This window comes from Brachycentrus maculatus, unplaced genomic scaffold, assembly GCF_059751285.1.
Source record: "Brachycentrus maculatus isolate JH-2025_06_01 unplaced genomic scaffold, ASM5975128v1 h1tg000099l, whole genome shotgun sequence".
NCBI lineage: Eukaryota > Metazoa > Arthropoda > Insecta > Trichoptera > Brachycentridae > Brachycentrus > Brachycentrus maculatus.
In genome coordinates this window covers 97882-125263 of record NW_028280853.1, presented here as the reverse complement: position 1 = coordinate 125263, position 27382 = coordinate 97882, and the positions used below count along the sequence as shown (strand labels likewise).

The 27382-nt window shown below is 34.9% G+C and overlaps 1 protein-coding gene across 1 annotated transcript in view; it reads right to left on the bottom strand.

Annotated features, from left to right (window-relative positions):
- Positions 1-27382, bottom strand: part of LOC148310332 (rho guanine nucleotide exchange factor 17) — a 137455-nt gene that overhangs the window by 86982 nt on the left and 23091 nt on the right. The window contains exons 3-4 of the mRNA XM_088258622.1: positions 10922-11390; positions 1860-4716 (exon numbers count right to left, since the gene is read on the bottom strand). Of these exons, the coding sequence (XP_088114748.1) occupies positions 1860-4716; positions 10922-11058 (2994 nt within the window). The 5' untranslated portion in view covers positions 11059-11390. The remainder of the gene's footprint in view (positions 1-1859; positions 4717-10921; positions 11391-27382) is intronic.

Here is a 27382-nt window from a genome sequence, read left to right as displayed (position 1 = left end):
AAAGTGATCACTTAAACCAGCCTATGATGGTCGTCAGCCCCGTAAATGCCCAGATTTCCATATACTTCTTCATCTTTGATGTGACGTCAAAAAATAATATAAATGAAATTGTATATTTAGTGAATGGTTGGAAAAGTAGCATTTATCACCCTTTTAGAAGATATTTTAATTTTTACAAATGCCGTCGTACGCAAATCATATTTGAAATTTGTGAACTAGACAGCTGCAGTATACAAACAAACTGATAAAACGGATAAAATGTGGTGATAAATCATCGGCAGCAGCCACTTGACGGATATCATCTTTTTCACTTAACAGAAAAAAATGTATAGGTCGAAATAAAGATTTTAATTACTCAATATTTTTTTCATTTGTAAAAAAGTTTTCAAAAATTCCACTCTAAATCTGTTTGTGTACTGCAGCTGCCTAATTCACAAATATCAAATATTATTGATGTACCACGTCATTTGCAAACATTATTATATTTTCCGATAGAGAATTTTGCGCCACCTATATTTATATTTATTTGTACATAAAATGTAACATTGTTTTAAAATCACTATAAATATTTTATTATAACTTAATTATAATGTCTACCGGTTTCAAAGCTAACCCATCTTTATCCAGACTGATTAATACTAAAACACTATCTACTTTTAAAAAAAAAACAAAATATTCTGACGATTAGGGAAAGAAGCTTGGGTAGATCTCAAGTGGCTTTATTTTTTGTGTTGACTCACAGATTTATACTTTGTTCAAAAAAACTTTTAATTTCTTTATGCTTGCAACAGATAATCGAGTGTAAAGATGTCATTTTATATTCAATGATTTCCCGTCTACGCCAACGCATACGACCATCAATAACACAATACAATTTTACAGAATAATTATTTAAACATGTTTTTTTCAGATGCATTTGCACGGAGTGACTTTGTCTATGTAAAAAATGAACAAAAATTCCCAAATATAAAAAAAAAAGTAGTCTATTAAACTCACGTGTGTTAATTTGTGTCTCCAGATAGTTTAAGTAGGAGGGTCAGATAGTTTCTTTGGTATTTTCGTCGTAGAATTCCGGAATTAGATTGTTGAAAAAATCCTGATAGATTCATAAACTAATAACGAATGTATAATTTCCTACAAGGCCGTGGATGATATATAAAATATAATATTTCATATTATTTGCGAAAAATTCGTTTCATGTAGCACTCAATCACGTACTCAAGTCGGAGGGAATCAAAACAAACATCAATGGATATATTTTACGATCGAAAAATTGAGATACGCTGTTTACGTTTCAGAAGCGCGTTTATGCATTGAAAATACAGTGAAAACCCTACTTTACGTTTTTGAAGGGACTGAAAAAAAACTCAATGGAGAGAAAATCTAAATGCCGGGTATTGAAATTTTTTTTTTTGTGAAAATCATGTAGTGAGATTTTGGCATACAAAAACCTTAATGGTTTGGTTTTAAGAACACGTAAATGGGGTGTATTTAATAAAATTATGATGTTCGTGAAAATCACGTAAATGAGATTTTTTGCACACAGAAATCTTAATGGAGGGATTGTATAAATTGGAGGTATTGAAAAAACCATTTTAAATTTCATAGTGTTGTAAAAATTGTAATGACTTAACAAATAAAACAAACAAAAAACGTAAAAAACCTGCACGTAAACGATGATCGATATTTTCGACGTAAACTGGGGGGAACAAAGTAAATGCGGGTAATAAATGTACGAAATATATCGAGACTGAAATAATTACATGCAATTGGCGGGAAAATATTAAATCCGGGGACGTAAAATCCGGGTTTGTCTTTAGTATTGAAAGTCTGTATTTAGTATTAAAAAAGAAACTCACATTATGGCGCTGGACGCAGAACGGAATCCCATCTAGAGTTTTGTCAGTCAGGACCCTCTCGGAGCTGCCCCTCAGCAGTTCGGCAAGCAGCTCTACGCTCGGCTCCAGCCTCTTCTTTTCATCATTCCCGTTCCTAGAGAACCCTTCCAGCTTCGAAGGGCTCGAGGTAGTCCGCTGGTGAAACACTATACCACGATTCACACACTCCGAAGGCGAAATCACCGGGTTAGGAGCGGAATAGGGGATATTTGCACTCACTTTGCGCTTCGGAGACGAACGTATCACCGTTTTCTGGGTGGGAGAACTCGACAAACCGAAAGAATTCTTCAACAGAGTGTCGTCCAAGGAATGATTTCCGGCACCCCTACTTCTAGTAACAACTATACGCGGTTCTGGTATTCCCAAAGAACTCGTATTTGACGCTAAAGACGTTCGGCTAGAGCCCACGTTCGGACTCGTAGGCCTTCCCGATGGAGTTGCCACCAGTTCGTCTAGAAACTTCAATTCTTCGTCGTGTTTAGAGAGTTTGAGTTCTGGTTTCTTCATCTCTGCCTCGAGCATCTGACCATAAGGTCCTCTGAGCGGACGTTTAGAATATCTTCTAGGAACGTGCCCGCCTCTTTCTTTGGTATGTTGGCATCGCGACTCGTTATCGGATAAATCAGAGGGGTTGAATGGTGAAGGGGACGTTCTATCTCTATTCGGAGTAGACAAACCACCCGATTCGCTTTCACCTTCTGATAAAGAGTCGGCTCTAGCTAGAAGAGTGCAGCGTTTGTTGTTTAATTTAGGTATGGCAAATTCATCTTTTTCCTCGGAGCTTTGGTATGTCAGAGCTGGTCTACTCCATCTCGGTTCTGTCAGGGATTTTGGCCATTGCAGAGATGCTTGTTCGTCGATTTCAGGGCTCATAGGCTCGTCTTGCGGAGAGCTCCATAAACAAGTGGTATCCTGCCCTGTCCAACGTGCCGAATCACCCGGTTGCCGAACTTGTGTAGTATCCGATAGAGTTCGCGATCTATTTCTACCATTATCTCCGATGAACAATTCCGAATCTCCAGTTTCGAGGTTTACTATTTCTCCATTGGGAACATCTTTAACAAGATTTTCACCAAAATGAGCGCTTATAACGGATTCTGGCAGAATTAATCCACTGAGCTCATCTTGGATCGGCCATTTCGTTATGTATATCCCTTTCCTTCGTTTGGATTTATCTAGGACGCGTTTTTTTTCTTCGGATATTGGCGGAGGCAGTTTACTCGGATTCTGGACAGTGGCCAATAAGTTTTCTAGTTGTTCACTTGTGATAGTTTCGTCATCGGGCGTATCCAAAACGTTCTGTTTGTTTAAGTAATCCTTATCGTCCCCGATTTCACTGGAATCACGATCCATCAACTTCACGTCCGGCGCCTTGACTTCGTCCTCTCCGTTTTCCCCCACCCATCGTTCTGTAGGAATGTTGGACCACTCTTTAACTATACACTCGTATACCGGGACAGGTATGACACTAGCGGTGGCAGTTTTCAGAATTTTACCTTCGGGTGTTTCGATAAATATTTGTGCGCGCGTACACTCGGGGGTTACTTCGCCCTCGGCATTATGTGACTTATCGTCGATATTTTCAACAACTGCGTTTTCGGTTGGTATTACATCTTCTTCATTCGCGCTCAAATTTGACTTCAAAGACAAAGAATCGTTAGTTTGTTCAAAAGGCAGAGATAACAATATATCGGCCGGATTTTGTATATCTTCCGGCACCGGAAATTCAAAAGGACACGTACGCTCGGAAGGAGCCTCGACGGGTGAAATAGTGTCACTGTGTTCGCGAGCGCTATCAGCGAGAGAAGTGTCACTCTCTTCGCAGACTTCGCGCAGAGTTTGATTTTCAGGAATGTACTGCAAACTTTTCCGGCCACCGCATTCGATGTTCGCGAAAGATAAATCACTGTCCACACTCGAACTCCGACCCGGTAAGGGGTGAGTCAGAGACCTAGTTCCCGAATGTTTGTGCGACAAATCGGGAACGACCGTCGGTATCCTCGAAAGCAAAATGTCGGCGGACAAGCCTTCGTCGGAGCCTACGGCCGAGTCTACGGACGGCGTAGAGCCGGGATACGCGGTCGCGTCGGCAGGAAGGGACGGTCGCGAAGTAGCATCCCGCTTCCTGGGCAAAGTCAGGTCCGCGGCGCAGACGGAGGAACCGGGGCAGGGTGCATCGGGCACGGTAGGGAGCTCGCCGGGTTTATACGCGTTCCGCGACACTGTCACTAGTTTGGGGTTACTTCGCGTGTATTTTCCATCGATGGCGTTGAAGTCCACCTGCGAAAAGGACGCGCTCCTGAAGGGAATGGTCCGCTGAGCGTAGGAGCCGACGATGGCCCTGGCTTCCACCTTGCGCGGCTTGAGGTCCACGGGGTCGAAGCGGTCGTCCTCCTTGGGGCTGTCGCACTCGCTATGCGCGCGCGGCGCCGGGCGGTGGTGCGCGCCCGCCGGCTCGGGCGCCTCGGGCGCGGAGGCGCGCGCGGCGCGGTGCAGGCGCGGCGGTGGCAGCGGCGGTGGCGCGCGCCCCTTGAGGCGCTCCGTGAGCTCGCGCAGCCGCTCCGCCTTGTCGGGCCGCGCCTTGCGCTCCCCGGAGGCGGAGCGGCCGAAGCGGAAGCGCTGCAGGCGGTCCAGGGCGGGGGGCGGCGCCCGGAAGCAGGCAGGCAGCTCGGGCTTGGCGCTGACGGAGTGCGGCCCGCAGCAGGCGGCAGACTGGCCGCAGCACTCGGCTAGCGCGCGCCGCGGCCCGCCGCTATATTTAGCGGCCGCCAGCCTCACCCCGTACCGCACGCCGCCCACCGACACGAAGCTCGCCGCCCTGCGACACCCGCACGTGCACACATTATCTCACATCTTACAATCATAATAACGCGTAATAAATTAATATATAACAATAGCCCTTGCCCATCTTATATTAATAATAATAAAAACTTTAACTAATCCCCAAAAAAAAAATAAAGATTTTTTTTAAATAACATAAATTTTCATCAGTAGATGCATTTTGCATTTTCACCCAAATATGAAATTCATCAAAATACAAAATCAAATATATTAATAAATTCATGTCGACTCATTTGGGAGAACAACGTCAGAGCTCAAAATTTATGATTTTTCAGGAGACGTATTGGAACCGCAATAACTTGTCATGTCACCGTACATTTTTAGAATAAATTGAAGAATTTTAATATCCAATATGGATATTGAACCAAACAACAACAAAAAAATAGTACCTATAATAAAAATTCATTAACGTATGTACTTGATAATTTTCTTTTCAAAATAGTCCATTTTTTGTACAGAATGACGAATTTGAAAAGGAAAAAAAATATCAATACGTTTTCCTCAAATCCTTTTTCACAAATCTGGGTTTCTCCGCTTTAACATTTTGACATCTCAACAGAGATGAGGAAGAAAACGTATCCTTCTTCATTTTTGCTGTAACATTTTTTTGTTCAAAATGCAAAAACAACACTTTCTGCCGTTTAGCGGGTAAATATTAAGTTAAAAACATGCACAACTGAAAATTGTCGATTTTTGAAATATGACGTTGTTGAAAGGAGTGAGCGAATATGCGGGAGCTAAAAATGCGCAATACGCAACAAAATTTGTGAACTGATTGGATTCAAATGATTGAATGAAAAAACCGAGTTGAGAACGATTTTTTTGAAAAAAGTCGATATTTTATTTTTTATTTTATTTTTTTATTTTATTCTTTCGTGTCTAATTTCCCTTGTCTGTGGTTTTCATTAAAGTTCCAATTTTGAATTGTGACGTTGTTCTCATAATGAACGATGTTCTTCTTCTTTTAACCCAATAGTGCAAAGAGCACTGCATCGTATTGCATATAAGCAGTGTTATCTTGATCGTCATATACACGAAAGAGAGGTGATCAGCCTTACGCTTCAGGCACCAATCCAGGGTAACATTAAATAAATATTAACTAAAACTAAATAACCATCATTTCAATCTTCGCTTCTTCCACATTCATGCATCTCCTAATACGCTGATGATTCCGACTTCTGACTTGACCACTTTCAAGTGTTTAAAATACTCGATCATTCCAAGTTTTCTTCGGTCTTCCTCTGCTTCTATTGCCAACCAGATTCTCCTCATAAATTTGTCTTACTATCCATTCCTCACTTGCTCTATTCACATGCCCAAACCATCACAACACACCTTTCATAATTTTATCGATAATTCTTATCTCGGCCTTTCATTTGTTCCTTATATCACAATGTGAACATCTATCATACATCGTTTTGCCGCATATTCGTCTGAAAGGTCACGTTCTTTTATCTACATAGATAAGAGTACCGTTCTTTTATCTCTTCCCACCCCTACGGGTAGCGGCGTGGTGGTTAATTAATTACTTAGTTAATATATAAATAATAATAATAATAAAACCCTTTTCTGAACCCCAATGGTGCATAGGGCACTGCTTTATATAAACGCAGTGTTATCTTGATCGTTTACACATGAAGGAAAGGTGATCAACCCCCTGGTTCAGGACCAGTCCAGGGTAATATTAAATTACATATAAAAAAATTACATATATTTATTTGACCCCCCTGGGAATCGAACCCGGGACCTCCAGAACGGTAGGCAAGCGTGATGACCATTACACTACGAAGGCGAACACTTTTTTTTTAAATATATAAGTATGTATATTTATTTTTTAAAGTAATAACCCGCAAAGCCTCTATTAGAGTCTTGTCTGCAGGTAGGATAGTAAGGATAGGGAAGGTAAATAAGAAAAATACATCAAAAACACACGAACTAATGGAAAATAAATATTTCTTGAATTTATTTTGCAGTTGGCGGGAATCGAACCTGCGACGCCAGTTTCGCATTCGACTGTCTACCCAACTACGCCAATTGAAAGTACTCTAATTGAAAAGTTCTTCATCGTGGAAAACGAGAGAAAGACTAAGGTAGTATATTTTGCAAATGTGAACGGGAGAACAGTATGAGGACGCCCGAAAAAGACGGCGCTTGTCAGAATAATAAAAATAAATATATGAGAAAAAACCGAGCATGTGATAATTTTCATTTAACTGAATTTTCAATAATTGCACATGTATTAATAATTACATATGAAAGTAAAATGAAGATATACATAACATGTGTTCGACCAATAGCCACTTATGGAATTGAGGCAAGAGCAGATACTTCTAGAACAAAATCTCGACTTAGAACCTCCGAGATGAAGGCTCTCAGATCCATAACCGGAAACACATTGCGAGACCGAGTAAGAAACACCAAAATCCGGAGCACATGTAAGACGGAGGATATCGTGAGGTGGGGACGACAACGAAGGCGATACTGGAATGAGCATATAAACAGAATGTCAGAAGACAGACTTCCACGTATCGCCTTTCAAGGAAACCCTGAATGACGCAGACCCCCAGGCAGACCTCCAAAAAGGTGGAAAGAAAGCTGGGAGTCAACATCCCAAGAGCACAAACAGATCCTCTCATTCAAACTCTTATCCGCACCCTATGGTGCATAGGGCACTGCATCATATAAACGCAGTGTTATATTGATCATTAGCAAATGAAGGAAAGGTGATCAGCCCTCCGCTTCAGGTACCAGTCCAAGGTTATATTAGATAAATATTAGAGTCTAAAAATCACTAATATTTATTTGACCCCCCCTGGAAATCGAGCCCGGGACCTCCAATACGGTAGCCGAGCGTGCTGAACATTACTGTACGGAGGTAGACAAAATCATCTTCCAAGCATATTTTCTATAATTGTTCACAAATAATCATATTATTTGTGAACAATGAACAAAACAAACAACAACAACAACAATACAAAAAGAAGAAGAAGACGTGTATCGAGTGGCTTGGAGTACAGTCTGTTCACAGTTATTATAGCTCTAGTTTTTTTTAAACCATTTATTTGGCAGTATAAACTCGAGGTAAAATAACTGTGAACAGACTGTATAGGTATGTATTATATAGTAAAATAAACATGGCGTCGTCCGCAAATTCGCGGCAGTACGGGTGACAGGCGCACCGCCGTAAACTTTTATAAAAATAAACTGTCCCATATTAAATTTAGACCTGCCACGAATTCCCCGCCCGACGGCTATATGAAGTATCCACGCCGACCCATGCATGAATGAAACTAATATAGTTTTATTGCCTCACTATAATAAGCCGAGTAGTGATTTGTATGGGAAACGAAGAGAGGAGTGGGGATACTTTGCCACAATACAGAGGTCTGCGAATGCGTGAATCATGACACGAGTGATGTAAGAAAGTAAAATGAAAGAAGATAATTATTTATTATTAGTTATTCCCATTTGGGGATCCAAAATAAATGATCTGAAAAAATACTTTATGAAAAGATATTTTCTTATTTTGTTTTTACCTTATGTTTTTTATATGTTTTTTAATTCCTTGTATTTTCTCATTTTTTTATATTTTCTCATTCATTTCTTTTAAATATGCTTCTTATGCCTATTTATTAAACATGTGAATTGTTTTTATATTTTGCCATGTTTTAGTTTTGGTTATTTAAAAAAAATTGTAACTTTATTATTTGTGTTCCAGTCTTGTTAACCTTAATCCCATGTCCCAAAATTATAAATAAAAATTACTCATCGGGAATATTTTATGTATGACTTATGTATGTAATATGTTTTGAGAAAAAAATACTATTTATATTTTTTTAACAAAAATGTTAGAAATATTAATAAATAACCAATCGCCGAGATTTTTTGTGTACCGGTTTTGAGACGTACCCGTCTCTTCGTCAGGACAATCACTACAACAGCATGCAAACAATACCATACGTCACTACCATAGCACTATTCACACACTTATTATGACATATTTTATTTTATTTTTTAGATGGGAATTGCATTTATTATTTACTTTGCTTATTATGTACAAGGTTTATAGATCATTAAGTTTCTTCTAACTTAAAAAAAGATGTTATGTTTTAATCTGTGTTGAGAATAGATAATCTAGTGTGGGCCAATCAGGAACATTATTTATTGTTTCGGCATTCACTTTGTTGTAAGATATGATGAAATTGTTAAAGAAAACATTTAATAAAAAATCTATATTTATAATAAATATTAACTTTACACAACTGAAGATGGCTTCCGAAAATAGTCGTTATAATAAAATAAAAATAACTCAAGTGGTAAAAAACAAGTGTTTTACTTTTACAATTTAATTAGTAAAATCTCAGCGTTTGCTCATTGCTGGATGTAAACCACGTAAAACTCCTCAGGAGAAGGCGGACTGTTGACTGTCGTCAACAGGCCTTCATGCAATCAGTTTTCTTTTTTCCCAAATAAACAGACGTAATACAAGAGATGTACCTTATAAAAATAAAAATATGTAATGTGTGTCGCGACTACAGTATGTCAAAGGCAGAAAGGTGATTAAGAATACTATACAATGCGACAAATTACGAGTTTACTAAAGATTTTCCTTCTAAAAGCACCATTCATTCTTATTCAACGTTTCCTCTTTATAATTTATCAAATAAACCAAAATAAATCATTTAGTTTCATTTAAAAATACCCGTATTCCTCATACCGCTCAATCCTTTCAAGAACGTCATAAATCAAAAATCGTCAATTTTCAGTTGTGCATGTTTTCGGAATGCCCAGAAAATGTACTATATCCCAGCAAATGAGGCATATTTTTAACATAATATTTACCCGCTACAGGGCAGAAAGTGTTGTTTTGCATTATGAAGAAAAGGTATTGTTTAATTATTTTTTTAAATATACTAAATATTTTTCAAATGGAGCAAAAACCTTCAGGTTTTACCTTAAAAGATCTGTTGCACAGTAAAAAGTTTAGTAAGTAGCTTGATATTAATTTTTAATAAATTGCATCATATTTTTAAACTTTAAAAACGTTCTCCTGAAAAATCAAGTTTTTTGATTTATGACGTTCTTGAAAGGAGTGAGCGATACATACCCGTCGAATATTCCGACTTCTGACCTGACCACTTATGTTATTATTATGTTAGTATTTGAAACACTCGATCATGCCTCGAGTTTTCCTCGGTCTTCCTCTGCTTCTATTTCCTACTATATTCGCCTCATAGATTTGTTTTACTGTTCTTTCCTCACTCATTTGTTCCACAAGTTCAAACCATCTCAACACACCTTTCTTAATTTGATCCATTATGCTTATCACAGCCTTTCATTCATTCCTTATTTCACCATTCGAACATCTGTTATATCATACATCGTTTTGGCATACATTAGCGCTATACCATATGTTGTAAAAATTGTTATTTTTTACCTAACAACAATTACATAAAATTAAAATAAAAAAGATACTGTGATCTTTAATATTTTCATTACTTCACAAACATTGTGAAATAAAACATATTGGAAATGTGTGCTTTGTACTATTTCTTTACCATTTAACTAGACTGAGTCACAGCAACGCGTGACCGGATAAAAGCTAGTGTCTAAATAAATCAAATTCGTTTTCTGTTTAATCGTGTGAAATATAAAAGAAATGACGCATTGAAGGTGTTGATCCAAAATATAAAATTAATTGACAATATTGATGGAGAAATTAGTACAACTAATATGTGATCAGGTACTTTATTGTCAATTAAAATAATAAATTGAGTAAAAATAAGCAAAATAAAAAATCAAATCTCAACATATGGTTACTCAAATAGTATGAAAAAAAATTCAAATGAATGCTTACGATTCATAAATTAATTTAAGTACTTAAATATTAAGTTAAGTACCTACATACCTGGTTTAAAATGGCAGCAATATTGCAGTCTTTTCTTGGGTTAAATCAAATTTAATACACCCACGCCCATTTACTCAAATAGTATGAATAAATTAAAAATTAAAACCAACGATTAATTAATCAATTTACGTACTTAAATATTATGGTAAGTACCTACATACCTGGTTAAAAATGGCTACTATATTGCAGTCTTTTGTCGAGATAAGTCACATTTAGTACACCTACGCACATTTATAAAATTTGAAATTCTACATTCAAATAGACCGCCGCGTACCTGTTCCAATCGCTGACTCGCTGCGAGACGCGCTGGTAGTCACTGCCATCTCTCGGCTGGCGCAGCAGGCTCTCGCGCTGACAGCTGCCGCCGGAGCCATCTGGCGGCAGCGACGGGGAACGAGACCGGGACGCCATGTTTCTTCCGCTCCACCAATCGCGATCAAGTTATCCCCCCTCCCATCGTTCGGGGACGTCAAACATGTCAACGCTTTCCCGCGCTTATGCGATGTGACAGGTCCCTCGCATATTTCACTGTTCGATAAATTCGTCGTTAGCTCGTGTTTAATTATTGTGACAGATTATTTTCTTGTTTACCGTTTGAAGGGTATTACCATAATTTCGATTACTGCGTGACGCAAATCGTTCATCTCTCGTTATTATTTATTGCGCAGATCTTTCTTTCCGAGCCTCGTTTAATCAACAATCAAGGCTTTTGACTTTTGACATTTCGAATTTTTCTGGGCTGCCTGCAACAAAAGAAAACAATATATAATTTTAAAAAAAATACGTGTTTATCTGCGAATAAAGCAAAGTTTTTATATTTCCAAATATTACGGCACATTATTTTTTTAATAGAGGAAATTGAAACAATAATAAATAATTATATATTAGAAAAAATAGCTGCCTGCTATTGTATACCATCATGCTTAATTTTTTTTTATTTATTTCATATTGTTAGAAAAATCATAGAATTTAATTAATTTACTACATATTTTAATACTGGTTATAGAACGTATCTTTTACAGTTTATTTCCTTTAGTGTTTGTACCCTGCTTATAAATGCAAGGTAAAATTACAAATAAGAGATTTTTACATATTTACTACAGTGTTTTCAAAGCATTTTGTATGAAGTATAAAAAATTATAATAATGCAATTTTTACTAGTTACGCTGTTCCTCTCCAAAAAAGGGACGAAGCTCTTGTGCTTGGAGAGGGACTTACACTCATTGTTTATGGATATAATTATTTCTTAATGTTGTCTTATCATTTTCAGAGCTAAAAAGTAATCTACTTAAATCTGTTATTTACTAAAAAATTATCGTAGAAAAACATGTGTTTCGATTTTTCATTATCTCGTAGAAAATGCATGAATTACGTGACAAAATGGATTTACACATATAAATAAACTGATTACTTTTATAACTATCAGTTTTATCGTTATTGTGAAAACATGCTAGGAAAGAAAAAAAATATGCTAACGTTGATAAAAATGCATTGAATGTTATTGTTTTTTTAATACGTTTAATTTAGTTTCAGATTTGATCACTGAATAATTGTAATTTACTCCCAAATACCTCAATTTTAAACACACGTTTTAAAAATAAACGCGATGGAAATATTAGACTCCTGCTCGTTTTTATTTAGCTTAGAAACTGAATAATATCTTTGAGAATATATTATTTTCAAAAACCGTATATTTTCAAGTGTACGGTTTTGAAAATGATGCGGAATGCATCGAAACACGTATCACAAAAGATTTTTTTTAAATAGTACTATTTGCAAAGTACAACTGAAATTTAAAAATATTATTGCATGTTACAATATGCAAACAAAACATTCGATATTAAACGGGTATCAGAATTCAAGGATGGCAAAAATGTTATCGAAACATTGCCAACAATACGCGAAATCATAACACATATCGCTCACTCCTTTCAACAACGTCATAAATAAATAAAAAATGATTTTTTAAAGTTTTAGAATATAATAAAATGTATTAAAAATAAATATCAAGCCACTTCTCAAACTTTTTACTGTGTAACAGATCTTTTTAGGTAAAACCTGAGGAGTGTTTCTCCATTTGAAAAATATTTAGTATATTTAACAAAACAATTAAACAAAACCTTTTCTTCAAAATGCAAAAACAACCCTCTCTGCCCTGTAGCGGGTAAATATTAAGTAAAAAATATGCCGCTTTTGCTGGGATATATATATATATATATAGTACATTTTCTGGGCATTCAGAAAACATGCACAACTGAAAATCGTCGATTTTTTATATATGACGTTGTTGAAAGGAGTGAGCGATATTTACATCTTATTACAAATAATATAAAGCATACAAATGAATGAGAGATCGCAAGGCTACATGCACCTTGCGTGGAATATTTTGCAATGAAAGTAGGTTATATTATATGGCTTTATTATCACGATAAGTACGTATTATTATTATTGTTCATAAACCTCGAGAACGCTGGGAATCCGGCTCAATTTATACACTGTCACTCGTGAATGCGAATCTGTCGGGAAACACTTCGAAAACCGACTAACGATGTGTTTGTAAAGCAATGCAAACAAAACCTTACCGCAAATAAACATGTGGAATAAAACCAGTGTTATTATTTTATTGAATCGCGTATAAGGATTACACCACCGTATACATATGTAGAGCTTAACACGACTGAAAGAATAACACACCTTGAATAAAAATATTAATGGCTGTTTATTTGGATTATAAATCACCGCGAGTCTCATAATATTTCATAGGAAAAAATCCCTTATATCGTAAAATCCCAATAAAATTAAACTTCTTCATTGTTTCATACTATTGCTTTTTGTAGCTTTTTTAACTGATTTTTTTAGAGAATCTAAAAAATCGGTTTAAATACATATTAGTAATTTATATTAGACATCCCCGCCAAGTTAATGTATACTATTTTTACCAGTTATTTTATTTACGACATTTTTTTACGTGTCCAAATACTTGTTCACGTCCGAGTACTTGAACAAGTATTTGAAAACAATCAAAAATATAATTAAAATATAACTTTGTTTTAAAATCAGTATAAATATTTTATTATGACTTAATTATAATGTCTACCCGTTTCGAAGCTAACCGCTTCATTAGTCTTGAAAAAGAAGCGGTTAACGTCGAAACCGGTAGACATTATAGTTAAATTATAATAAAATATTGATGGTGATTTTAAAACAAAGTTATATTTTAATTTTAACATGGAAAATTTATTGCTTCAAATATAAATTATACATGTTTTGAATATTGAAAGCATTAACTTTGTGGATTATATATAAAGATATATTCACTCACATGTGCGTGGATCAAAAAACAAAGTAATTTTATTTCTCAAATAATATAAATTATACACTCAAAACCGTTGTTAATATTTTATTTAATTGAAATTTCTCTTGGTAAATAAATACCACTATTCTCAAAATCTATAGACTCGTGTTTCGATGCATTCCGCATCATTTTCAAACACCGTGTGTGAAACAAAGTCTAAATTTTATATTCAAATTCCTTGGGATGTTGCAGGATGAAGAGAGGGTAGGAGCTTATCACAATATGACTTCCCAATCGATTAATGATTTTTTTCTTTGAAAACAACTGTTTTTTATGATTTATTATCAAAGGTTTATAGGTAGCATTTTCTGGCTATTTTAGTTTATTTTTTGCGTAAAATTTGTATGCCTTATTCGCATTTATTTATTCTTTATTTATATTTAAAAGTTGTTTAAAAATTTGTGTCAATATTGCTTAATACTTGGTTTTGAATGTAATATTTAACGATGGATTGGAATATTATATGTGATGATTGTATAAAATTCACATTGTGACCAAAGGATTATAGATCGGAATTCAGAATCGTGACTGGACCAGCTTGATCTGGCCACGTGAGCGGCCATCCCTTTGAACCAACAAAGGTAGGTACTAGATACCAACGAACGTTATTTAGGTAATAAATTATACAAATGACAATTTAAAGGTAATCTAATACCATAATTTTTATACCCAATCAATAAAATACTATATACAGTAAAACATCTATATAACGAACTAATTGAAGAGTGGGGTGTCCGTTAATATCCGTTTTATAAACATAGGTTTAAAATTAAATAAAAAAAATGTTGAAAATATGAGCACTGTATTTAGATATAAATAATCAATACAAAACATTTTTTTTATTGTCTTCGGACACTCGTCGAGAAGCGATGTTGCCGTTACACACACATACACACACACATATATATATATATATATATATATATATATATATATATATATATATATATATATATATATATATATATATATATATATATATATATATATATATATAGTATGTGTATACTAACTAACCCTTACGCCCTTTCCCCGCAGAACGCCATACCGCCCTTCTGTCTTTGCAAACATTCTTCGCCATTTCCACAGTCATGCATCTCCTCATACATACCCGACGATTATTTCAACCGCTTTCATGTATTTGACATACCTGATTGCCCTAAGTTTTCCCCGGTCTTCCCCTGCTTCTTTTTCCAACTACATTTGCCTCATAAATTTGTTTAACCATTATTACCTCACTCATACGTTTCACATGTCCAAACCATCTCAATACACCATTTTTAATTTTATCGATAATGCTTATCTCAGTCTTGCATTCTTTCCTTATTTCACCATTCGAACATCTAATCGTACAGCATTTTACCGCACATTTGCCTGAGGGATCGCATTTTTTATATGAATTTATATATATAACACATATGCATACAGAATAAACATTAACAGATTTATTAAAGATTTATGAACTCGAGTGTGTGATATACTGTATGAGTGTAGCGTGCAAATTATATTGGCCAAAAATATTTACTTTGCGCATTCCCGAGATACCGTCATTGTATTTAACAACGCATCTCGCTGTGAAATATTGCAAGACACGTTCTCCATCATATTAATGCACTTATGCATTATTTGAGTAAATATTCCGTTTTCTTTTATTCGTTCCTCGCACTCAAAAACTAAATAAAATACTTTTAGCCTTCATTTAGCCGCACCATGTTATTTTAATACATTTTTGAAAAATAACCGGTAATTTTTTACTATCGTATTTTAAAACTTACTAACTAACCATCACGCCGCTTCCCCCCAGGGGTAGGCAGAGAGAATCGAACGCCACACCACTCTGTCTTTATAAACATTGCCTCTTCTACATTCATGCATCTCCTCATACATACCCGACGATTATTACGACTCCTGACCCGGCCGCTTTCAAGTATTTGACATACCTGATTGTGCCAAGTTTTCCTCGGTCTTCTTCTTCTTTTTTTTCCAACTACATTCGCCTCATAAATTTGTTAAACCGTTCTTTCTTCACTCATACGCTCCACATGTCCAAACCATCTCAACACACCTTTCGTAATTTTATCGATAATGCTTATCTCAGCCTTACATTCTTTCCTTATTTCATCATAGATGTCCTTATACGTCCAGAGATGATTTAAATATAAAAAAAAACTTATAACAAATGAAATTATATTTAAAAACTTGAAAATCTTTAACTGAAAACAAACACATAAGTATATAGAAATACAATATAAGCCAATCATATTTTTTTGACTGGAAAAAAGTGTATGACTAGTCGACTTCCTCTTTTTTTAACAAGATATATGTAAGGTTTGAAAACAAATGCAGTGCACAGCGGAGTCTTGATACCAACTCTAATGTATGTAAGTGAAGCATGCAGTTTACAAAAAAAAATAAGAGTGGACAAAATGGAGTAGAATGCGTTCAGTAAGCCAAATGTGCGGCAAAACGCGTCATGATGGATATTCGAATGATTAAATAAGAAATGAATGAATGAATTTCCAGAAAATGTATCATATCCCAGCAAACGCGGCATATTTTTAACTATTTACCCGCTACAGGGCAGAAAGTGTTGTTTTTGCATTTTGAAGAAAAGGTATCGTTTAATTATTTTTTTTTAAATATACTAAATATTTTTCATATGGAGAAAAAACATTCAGGTTTTACCTAAAAAGATCTGTTGCACAGTAAAAAGTTCAATAAGTGGCTTGATATTTATTTTTAGTACATTTTATTATATTCGTAAACTTTAAAAACGATCTCCTGAAATTTTTTTTAAATGACGTTGTTGAAAGGAGTGAGCGATATGACTTATGTATGTATTGGGTTGATGCAAAAGTAATGACCGTTTTTTATGATCCCAGGTAAAAAAAAATTTTTTTCTTAATTTATGAAAAATGTCTTCTTTTTTATGATTCTATTGTATAAAGGATGCTTTTCCTCTACTTTCTATTCAGTTTTGGCCTAGCCAGAGTACAGTTATGACCCCTTGTATTTTTTCAAAATGTCGCTCGATAAAGTGCATTTACGTCATTGTTTACTTTATGAATTCCGTAAAGACAATACCGCGAGTGTGGCAACCAAAAACATTTGTGGAGTGTATGGAGCAGATGTCATCAAAGTTCGACAGGTACGAAGATGGTTTACAAAATTCCGATCTGGAGATTTTTCACTCATTGATAAACCACGTACCGGGCGGCCATTGAAGTCTGATGATGACAAGTTAAAAGTCATAATTGACTCCAATCCACGTCTAATCATCAGGGAGATTGTGTCAATGATGGGAACCAACCAAAGAACCGTATTAAGATATTTGAAGCGTATGGAAATGGTTTCGCGGTACGACGTTTGGATACCTCATCAATTGTCGGCTGCCAATTTATTGGATCGTGTTTCAACGTGCGTTGCTTTGAGTGCGAGACAAAAACATGAACCTTTTTCGCATCGTTTGGTGACGGAAGATAAGAAGTGTCGTGTACAACAACTTGACAAGAAAAAGACAGTGGGCTATACCTGGAGAAGCCCCATTAACAACTTCGAAGGCCGAAACCCAAAAAAAAAGTTTAACTTTGTGTTTGGTGGGATGATAAGGGTATTGTGTGTTTTGAACTCTTGGAACACGATCAGACAAGTACAGCAGAACGATATTGTCAGTAATTATCCAAATTGAACATGGACCTTCAAAAGGATAGACCAGAATTGGTAAAAAGAAAAGGGGTAGTGTTTCATCACGACAACGCGCGACCACATGTGGCTATGATGATCCAACACAAGCTAAATGAGTTAAATTGGGATGTTATCAAGCATCCGCCGTGTTCTCCTGATTTTGTTCTTTCTGATTTTCATTTATTCCGATAGCTGCAAAAAAAATTGAATGACGAAAAAAATTATACAATAGAGCAGGTAAAAACATCCCTTACTTCATTTTTCGCATCAAAATCCACGGAATTTTTTACTACTGGTATTAATAAGCTGATAGAAAGATGGGAAAAGGTTATAAGAACTGATGGAAATTATGTAATTTATTAAATAAATAATACATATTAAAAAAAAAAAATTAAAAAAAATTATATGTAAAAAACGGTCAAAACTTTTGCATCAACCCAATAATATGATTATAAATCAATAAATCAAATAATAAATAAATAAATGATTAAAATAAATCTGAGTTTGAATCTCACAGAAGAAGCCTCGTTCCTGTTTATAACCAGACAATGGCGGTTTATTTGTCAACTAGTTTGAAAGATAAACATCGGGAATAGACACAACTTTCGCGTTGCCTTAACGACTGTCAGGGCGAGAGAGAAAGTCCTAAAGCTCATTTGTTAAACACAAGTAATTGCGTCTAGTTATGGTCCATTGTTGTTAGGACAAATGAACCAGTTATATGCCAAGTCATAAACCACTTCATATAATGAACAACGAAGGTGTGGCATTGCAAAAAGCTATAGTTTTGCAATGGTAATAATAATCACTCATTTTTCATAGCTCCAAAACTGTTTAATTTATTCCATAAAGACTATATGATAGACGCAAATTACAATTTTAATTTACAACATTTTTTTTTATTTTAATAAAAAGTTTCTTTACATCTCACCAATAGATGTCTCTATTGAAGTTCTAGTGATTCAAGAACAAGGTTTCTAAATTGGTTCATATATATAGAACTTCCAAGAATTTGAGTAGTGTGGTTGCCAATAATGGGTAGAATTGGTGAATTTAACTAGCCTATGACGGTCGTCAGCCCCGTAAATGCCCAGACTTCCATATTCTTCTTCATCTTTGATGAGATGTCAAAAAATAATTTTAATTTGTTTCGATTTCAGATTTTGTTGAGATTATTCAATAAAAAAACATCTCTAAGTGGCTTCTTCATTTAATATATAACTCATATTTATAATTCACTTCACAAATTTATTTAGTTGTTTTGGTAGCATTTCAGCCTTGATCGAAAAATAAAAGCATAAAATGTCGAATATGTTGTTCGGTTGCTTCTGGTTTCCCCATTTTATCCCTTACTATTTAAAAATAAAACCAAAAGAAAGCCTAGAAAAAGTACTATAGAATGGAACACTTACAAAGATGTTAAGTCTACCGCGTTCGGTACAGACTGATCCTAAACAAGGCATTAAAAAATGGATTTCTTCTCGGTACCCCTAATACTTAATGCTAATTTTTTTTTTCATCTTAATATTTTGTTTTTTTTTTTTTTTTCTGTTTAAATAAAATATTTGTATTTTATATTAGCACTTTTAATCTATTTATATTCTTAAAATATATTGCATTTTTTCTAGTAACCTTTATTTTAACCTAAAACAAAATGTATAACCACACACAGGCTATGCCTTTGTGGGTTTTTTGTTATATTAATATAATATTATATTTTACTACTAGTAATTATATTATGTATATTGTCACATGCAAAAAAAACGCATAGAATTATGTACGTCAGTACAAAACCTTCGAAGGATTCGTGTATGCAATAAAAATAACGATGAATAATTGTATTGTATACATGTAAAACAAAAACCTTGTTTGATAAAAAAAAGCTTAAATATTTTTTTGGCTGACTTTAGGACTCAAATGTTGTGAGCTCATATGTACTATATCATGAGATTGATCAAACTCGTATATCTAGGAGTTCCAAAAATTTAAGTAGTGTGGTTGTCGATCGCGGGTAGAATGGTGAATGTTGTACGTGTGTAAAATTGATCACTTAACCAGCCTATGCTAGGTCATAAACTGTGCAAATACCCAGACTTCCATATTCTTTTTCATCTATGTTGAGATGTCAAAAAAATGTTGGAATACTATTTCAGTCAAGTAAACGAAAAACTAACGGTCACCCATTAGTCAAGACGAGATCCACATTAGGAAAGGTCTCTTGAATTGGTGGTCGTTTACGAATATATAGCGTGTCGCTGCTCTTCACAGTGGTATATTTCGAGGACGGCGATCTTATTTCAAGATTGGTCCACGTGCTCTCCCAAACAGTTGACGTTTCGTAATGCAGTGGTCCCCAACCATGTTACCGCTGCGGACCAGTTAACGATTGTTTATATTTGAGATTCTTTCTTCATTACATTCTTTTTATAGATCCTAAGGATCTGTCTGTGCTGCCGCCTGTTGCTCTTGGGATGTTGACTGCCAGCTATCTGTCTACCTTTTCGCGTCTGCCTGAGGGTCTACATCCTTCGGGGTTTCCTTGAAGGACGATACGTGGAAGTCTGTCTTCTGACATTCTGTTTAAATGCTCATTCCAGTATCACCTTTTTTGTCGTCCCCACCTCACGATATCTTCCGTCTTACACATGCTCCGGATATCAGAATTTCTTACGCGGTCTCGCAACGTGTTTTCGGTTATAGATGGGAGAGTTTTCATCTCAGAGGTTCAAGGTCGAGATTTTGTTCTGCACTTGCCTCAATTCCATAACTGACTATTGGTCGGACACACGTTTTGTACACCTTAATTTTACTTTCCGTTCTCATGTGTTTGTTCCTCCACACTGAATTTTTGAGGTATCCGGATATAGCTCTAGCCTTGTTGATTTGTTTTAAAGTCTCACCATAGCGATCACCGTTGCTACTAACGTCAACTCCAAGATACTTAAATTCCATCCCATATCCCATATTCATTATTTACTTGGACAAAGTATAATGGAATACTTTTAAATAATGTATCTTGCTTGTGTGAGCCTGAAGACGCGAAATAACGGTGTAGATAGTGATTTTAGAGAAAAATAAATTAAAAACCAAACATTTTAATTTATTTTAGAAATGTTTGATTCGATCCTTAAAAAATATTTGATCTTCTTGCACAGACATGCTAGATTCGCCTGGTTTGTCGATAAATATTTGGGCCACGGATACATTCCTTACCAGTTCGTAGGCTTTTTGTGGTTGGGAATTGGCCTTGTACCATTTGATCTGCCTTGTACCATTTGATCTCCCTTGTACCATTTGATCTCCCTTGTACCATTTGATCTGCCTCGTACTATTTGAGCTGCCTCGTACCGTTTGATTTGCCTTGTACCGTTTGATCTGCCTTATACCATTTGATATGCCTTGTACCATTTGATCTGCCTTGTACCATTTGATCTGCTTTGTACCGTTTGATCTGCCTTGTACCGTTTGATCTGCCTTGTACCGTTTGATCTGCCTTGTAACATTTGATCCACAGACCCAGTACCACGGCGGTTGGGGACCGCTGTCGTGATGTTTAGACAAGTAGGTACATCGGTAGGTATAGATTGGCACACCCACGAGTTGGAGATGCCGCTAGATGAAAGTAGGAGCGATAAGTCTAGTAGTTTGCTGGAATTAGATCGACTCGGGCTACCGATCAATCAGCGACGCTTTAAATAAACACTTATTGCAACATCCTCTTCACTCGAACTTAACATAATGCTTCTTCTATAACTATCAGAGAATAATGTGACCATTGTTCAATCTTGGAGGGAAATATCATGGTCTCTGTACCGAAGCAACTGGCATGATATTTATAAATTTTTGCCTTTCAAATTCCAGGTAAATTTTTTGCATGTTAATATTTTGTCGAATTGAAGAGATAAGGCGTAGGATGCAGCAAATCTCGGGCACAACTGTCGTCAAGAAAAGGCGATTCAGTTGGCTTGGCCATGTACTCCGCATGCCTCCTGAGAGCCTAAATCAAGCTTGCCTTTTACAAGGCATCAGGTTCGCGCCGCCCAGGACGACCACTGCTGACAATTCGTCGGCAGTTCTCGTCAGAACTTCGGGACGCAGATCTGACTTGGGAGGATGCAAGGCAGCTGGCAGCCGACAGAAAAGCCTGGAGACAGTTTGTGGACTCCATATGCTCCACCTAGGGAGCGGATATGGTTTAATAATAATAATAATATTTTGTCATTTATTATTGTTACTTGTTATATCACACACAAGATTATCACATCTAGGACAATATATCAAGATATATACTTCTTATTCTTCTTCTTCTTTCTTATAGATCCGAGGATCTGTCTGTTCCGTTATCCGTCTTATGACGTGGACTGCCAGCTGTCACGCCATCGCTTTGAAGGTCCTTCAAGTGGTCTTCTTCAGTCAGGGTTCGCTTGAAGAGCAATTCGGGGCAGTCTGTTTTCTTGTACTCGCATTCTACTGACATGGGCCTTCCAGAATCTTCTTGGCTGTCTTCTATCTAGCTATTTCCTCCGTACTCCGTACATACACATTTTCCGAATTTCCGCGTTCTTATTCGGTTTCTTTACGTGTTTCCAATATGTCTTGGATCATATTTCAACTAACGATTTCTAATTATTGTGCAATATACCAATTCTCCAGGTACGAGGAAGAAAGAAGAAATTTATTTATCAATAAAAATGGTCAATACATTATGGATTTATTATTTTAACTTATATCTGGATTGAGGAGTACCAATGCGAATTACAAAAATTGAAGGAAAACGATACGTTGTCATAAGAAGAAATTTATTTATGAATAAAAATGTTTTATACACTATTGATTTAGTATCTTAATTTATATCTGGATTTGGGAGTACCTACGCAAATGATCAAAATAGTAGAAAAATGATACGTTGTGGCATTTCAAATAATTTATAACAATATTAATAGTTAAGTAGACGTTAATGAAAATTGATGGTCACCTTAATTATACGAGATACGTTGATGTTAAGAGCTCTGTAACGAAATTATATTGATCGCATTATGTGGCTTATATACGACTACAACACAGCAATGGGCAACTGGGTCTAAGTTTAGTTGAATCAATCGACACAATGACCCCGGTCTAATTTTATGAACACTTTACCATCTACGCTGATTGAAATTGAAAGACAATAAGTAATAGTAAAAACATAAATAAACAGTGCGAAGCGAGCGAGCTTTCATATTAGCAATTGCCATTTGAGGTTTGGAAATTCCGGAGATTTAAAGATCTAGATCAGTGAATATGAATCACCTTAATGATTCGGTCATTACGGTCGGGTCAATTGAACGAAGAAACTTATCCACAACATTTTGAGTGTGTCCAAATACTTGTTCACAAATCTGGATTATATCCAATTATAGGAGTATTGTACATATTATTTTTTGACATCTCATTAAAGATGAAGAAGAATGTGGAAGTCTGGGCATTTACGGGGCTGACGACCGTCATAGGCTGGTTTAAGTGATCACTTAACACACGTGTAATATTCACCAATTCTAGCCATTATTGACAACCACACTACTCAAATTCTTGGAAGTTCTATATATATGAACCAATTTTGAAACATTGTTCTTTAATCACTAGAACTTCACTAGTGATCACTTAAACCAGCCTATGACGGTCGTCAGCCCCGTAAATGCCTAGACTTCCACATTCTTCTTCATCTTTGCTGAGATGTAAAAAAAATTTAACATATATATATATATATATATATATATATATATATATATATATATATATATATATATATATATATATATATATATATATATATATATATATATATATGTATATATATATATATATATATATATATATATATATATATATATATATATATATATCATCCTAAATCACCTAAATTATTCGGTCATTACGGTGGGAACAATTGAACGAATGATCTCTTCGGTTATTCTCAAATATATTGATGAACTTTAAAATATTGTCGACGAACCAAAACGGATCGGTAGGGGTAAAGTAGAATGTTTTTCAAAAATGATATCATCGATGGCGACGTCAACGACAAAAAAATGTTATCAAAACATGATAACCGTGAAACCTTACTTTCCTTTTCATAATAATTTTCTTTGCAAATCATATCGACGATAGCAATCGAATCAATAAATTAGTAAATCATTGAGTGAATTAATAAATAACAGCGCATATCATGGATCGCGTAACAAGACTGAAGTGGCAATGGGTAGGACATGTTGCAAGACAAGACCCCACAAGATGGACCCTTAAAATTTGAAGATGAAGTCCTTGGGAGAATAAAAGAGTTGTCGAAAGACCTCAAAAAAGATGGTCCGACACAGCCGCTGTGTAGAAAATAACTGTACGGAAACCGACCAAAAAATGGAAGGATACGAAAGAGGTCTTTATCCAGCAGTGGAGGACAGAGGGCTAAAGAAGAAGAAAGAGGAAGAAAGGCCATTGACTGAATCAACAAAAGATTCGTTAGTCATATCGAATGAAAGGTTCAATATATTTGAACGGATCAGCGTTTGTGAATGATGTTAAACTCAAAATTAAGATCCGGTCTCCTAATGAGTCGGGTTGTGGTCCCGTGGTTAGTGTCGCGGACTCTTAAGTTATAGTTTCTGGGTTCAAACCCACTCTACCACAATTCGATACCTTTTTCAATAATGAGCCGCTTAGGCTCACAGGAAAAGAATGAAATTTAAGTATTTTTGTAAATGATAAAAACACTTAATATTCCTCTTTTTTAAGAATAATAAATAATCAGTGCATAGTACGGATCATTAATTTTCTGTCGTTCGCAAACTTCTCATTGCCATTCTCTTAGATAATTATCATTATCATTTAAATATTCCTTACGATTCTTTGAAGATAATATTTCTTTTAAAGATTACTATGTACAGGGAAAATATCTATAATATTTTATATTTTATACATAGGTAAAGCATGATTTGAACTTATGATACGAAATATAGCACAGTGGATGCAATTCAATAATTCAGACAATTTAGCTGTGCAAAGAGTCTCGCACCTTATTAAAATCTAGGGTTGCACAAAAATAGTGCATAATAATAAATAACATATACCTAATGAATATTTAAATAAAAATAATAATTTGAATTCGAAAGCAGGTTAACACGTCCACTGGTCATAAAATAATGTCATATGTATTAACTTAAAATCGTGTTTTTTTTAAACCCATAACTTTGTTCAAAATCAAATTTTATTTTCTGTTTAAACATCGTAAATAAGTGTATTTCTTCGTGATTTCAAAACACGTAAAGCCAGCTACGAATCCTTATTTTTATTCAACACGACAAACTAATTGGTGAATAATTTTAGAAGATTTTTTTTAAACGAACGATCTTTTAAACAACATATTGTCATATAATGTTCCTTTTTATGTCATCTTAACGCATTTATTTTATTTTATTTGTGGACTGGTTGCTTTCTGCTTAGCGCCCAGCCAACGCTAACAACTGCGACATCACGAAATTGTCATGACGCGAAAATGCCTTTATTTAAATATAATAAAATCTTTAAAAAAAAAACAAACAAAAAACATCCTAAAAGTATTTTAATGCATTAGTCAATAAATTTTATAAAAATACCTTAAATGATCCTATTCTCAATCAATTGTTGAGCGTTTTCATTTATCACAATGTTTTCATAGTAATCGTAAATATTACTATGGAAAAAGCATTAATCTAGTATTTTAAAGCTACGAAGCACTTTTGTTTTTTTTAGCATTAGTAGTTTTCCGGCGCTTTGTACCTTAAACAATATCATCATTATACTATCGGACGGATGCCAATTCCGTTTTATTTATGTAAAAGATAAAAGGGTCGCTTCAATGCAAAAACGTTATTGATGAATATTTTTAGAAAAATCTGATATTAGAAATATGTTTTTTATATCGTTTCCATTCAGGCATTAAAGAACACGTTGACAGAGAAATGCGTTCAAAAAATAATACTGTCAAAAATAAACAATCATACGATTATTGTGAAGAATTATTGAAAATAAACTTGAACGGTGATTTTTTTCTACCTCCGTAGAGTAATGGTCAGCACGCTCGGCTGCCGTTCTGGAGGTCCCTGGTTCGATTCCCATGGGAGGGGGTCAAATATCTGTGATTTTTCACTCTAATATAACACTGTGTTAACCTTTCACCTTGTGATCTTGTGATCACCTTTCCTTCATGTGTTAACGATCAAGATAACTCTGCGTTTATATGATCCTTTTAAAAAAGCTTACATTTCTCTGTTGAGATATTTGAATAAAATAAAGAAGAGAATTCATACGTATCGTCTATAGAAGATAAATGATTGACGCAGTTAATATTCTTCTTCATCTATGTTCAGATGTCAAAAAATTATATTAAATAATTCCTATCATTGGTGATAATCCCGATTTGTGAACAAATATTTGGACACAAACAATAAATAACAATTTTTTTGACTCTAAGAATCAGTGTTTGATTTTGACATTAAATATTTAAATATTATTGTATTTAAAAATAAAGTACTGTTAAAAATACTTTTATTTTTAAATATTTGAGAATTTACACAACCCTGGTATTCGAACCATTTGCTGATTCTCGAGATGTCACGGCCTATAAATGAGCGCGAATGCGAGATATGTCATAATTATTTTGCGAGCAGCATACTTAACACATCTGCGAGATGATTGGTAATGCACGTCAAAGTGTACCAATTCACTACAGGCATAATGAAATCGATAAAAACCGTATTAAATCTCGGAAAGTAATAAAAAGTTACAGTTGTACCTAAATATCTACGTTGAAACATAGTACGGAAATTTTATTATGAAAATCTCGATATTTTTAATATCAAAATTCAAACGGAGTGTTAACATCACAGTTTTATTACCTTTCAGCAGACGTACTATTTTTTTCTAAAATAAAAACGTAAATATGCTTTCAAGCAAGGAAAACGTAGGTATCTAAATCTTTTTCTGAAAATATTTAAGAGTTCCTACTTGGTTTATAAATTGATACACGATTTTATTTTTACAAATAAAAAAAAAACACAAAATCTAACACAACCATAATTTAATTACAACATTTTTAATGTGTGTCCAAATACTTGTTCACAAAATCTGGATTATCTCCAATTACAGGAGTTATTTTCATATTATTTTTTGACATCTCATCAAAGATGAAGAAGAATATGGAAGTCTGGGCATATATATAGAACTTCCAAGAATTTGAGTAGTGTGGTTGTCAATAATGGGTAGAATTGGTGAATGTTACACGTGTGTAAAGTGATCACTTAAACCAGCCTATGACGGTCGTAAGCTCCGTAAATGCCCAGACTTCCATATTCTTCTTCATCTTTGATGAGATGTCAAAAAATAATGCCATAATTTAATACAAATTTTGATAAAAAGTGTTTTGGCACAGGTCCGATATTTTTCTTATTTTTTTTTAAAGAGACGTATTTGTGTTTTTTTTATTATTTACAAAAATTCTTCAATTTTATAATATTTCTGTGAGCCTAAGCGGCTCATTATTAGAAATAGGTATCAAATTATGGTAGAGTGGGTTCGAACCGAAAAACTCTGACTCAAGAGTCCACGACACTTACCACGGGACCACAACCCAAAACGTTGTTAACATTGTTTTTAGTTATTTATATGTATATCGCTTAGTACATT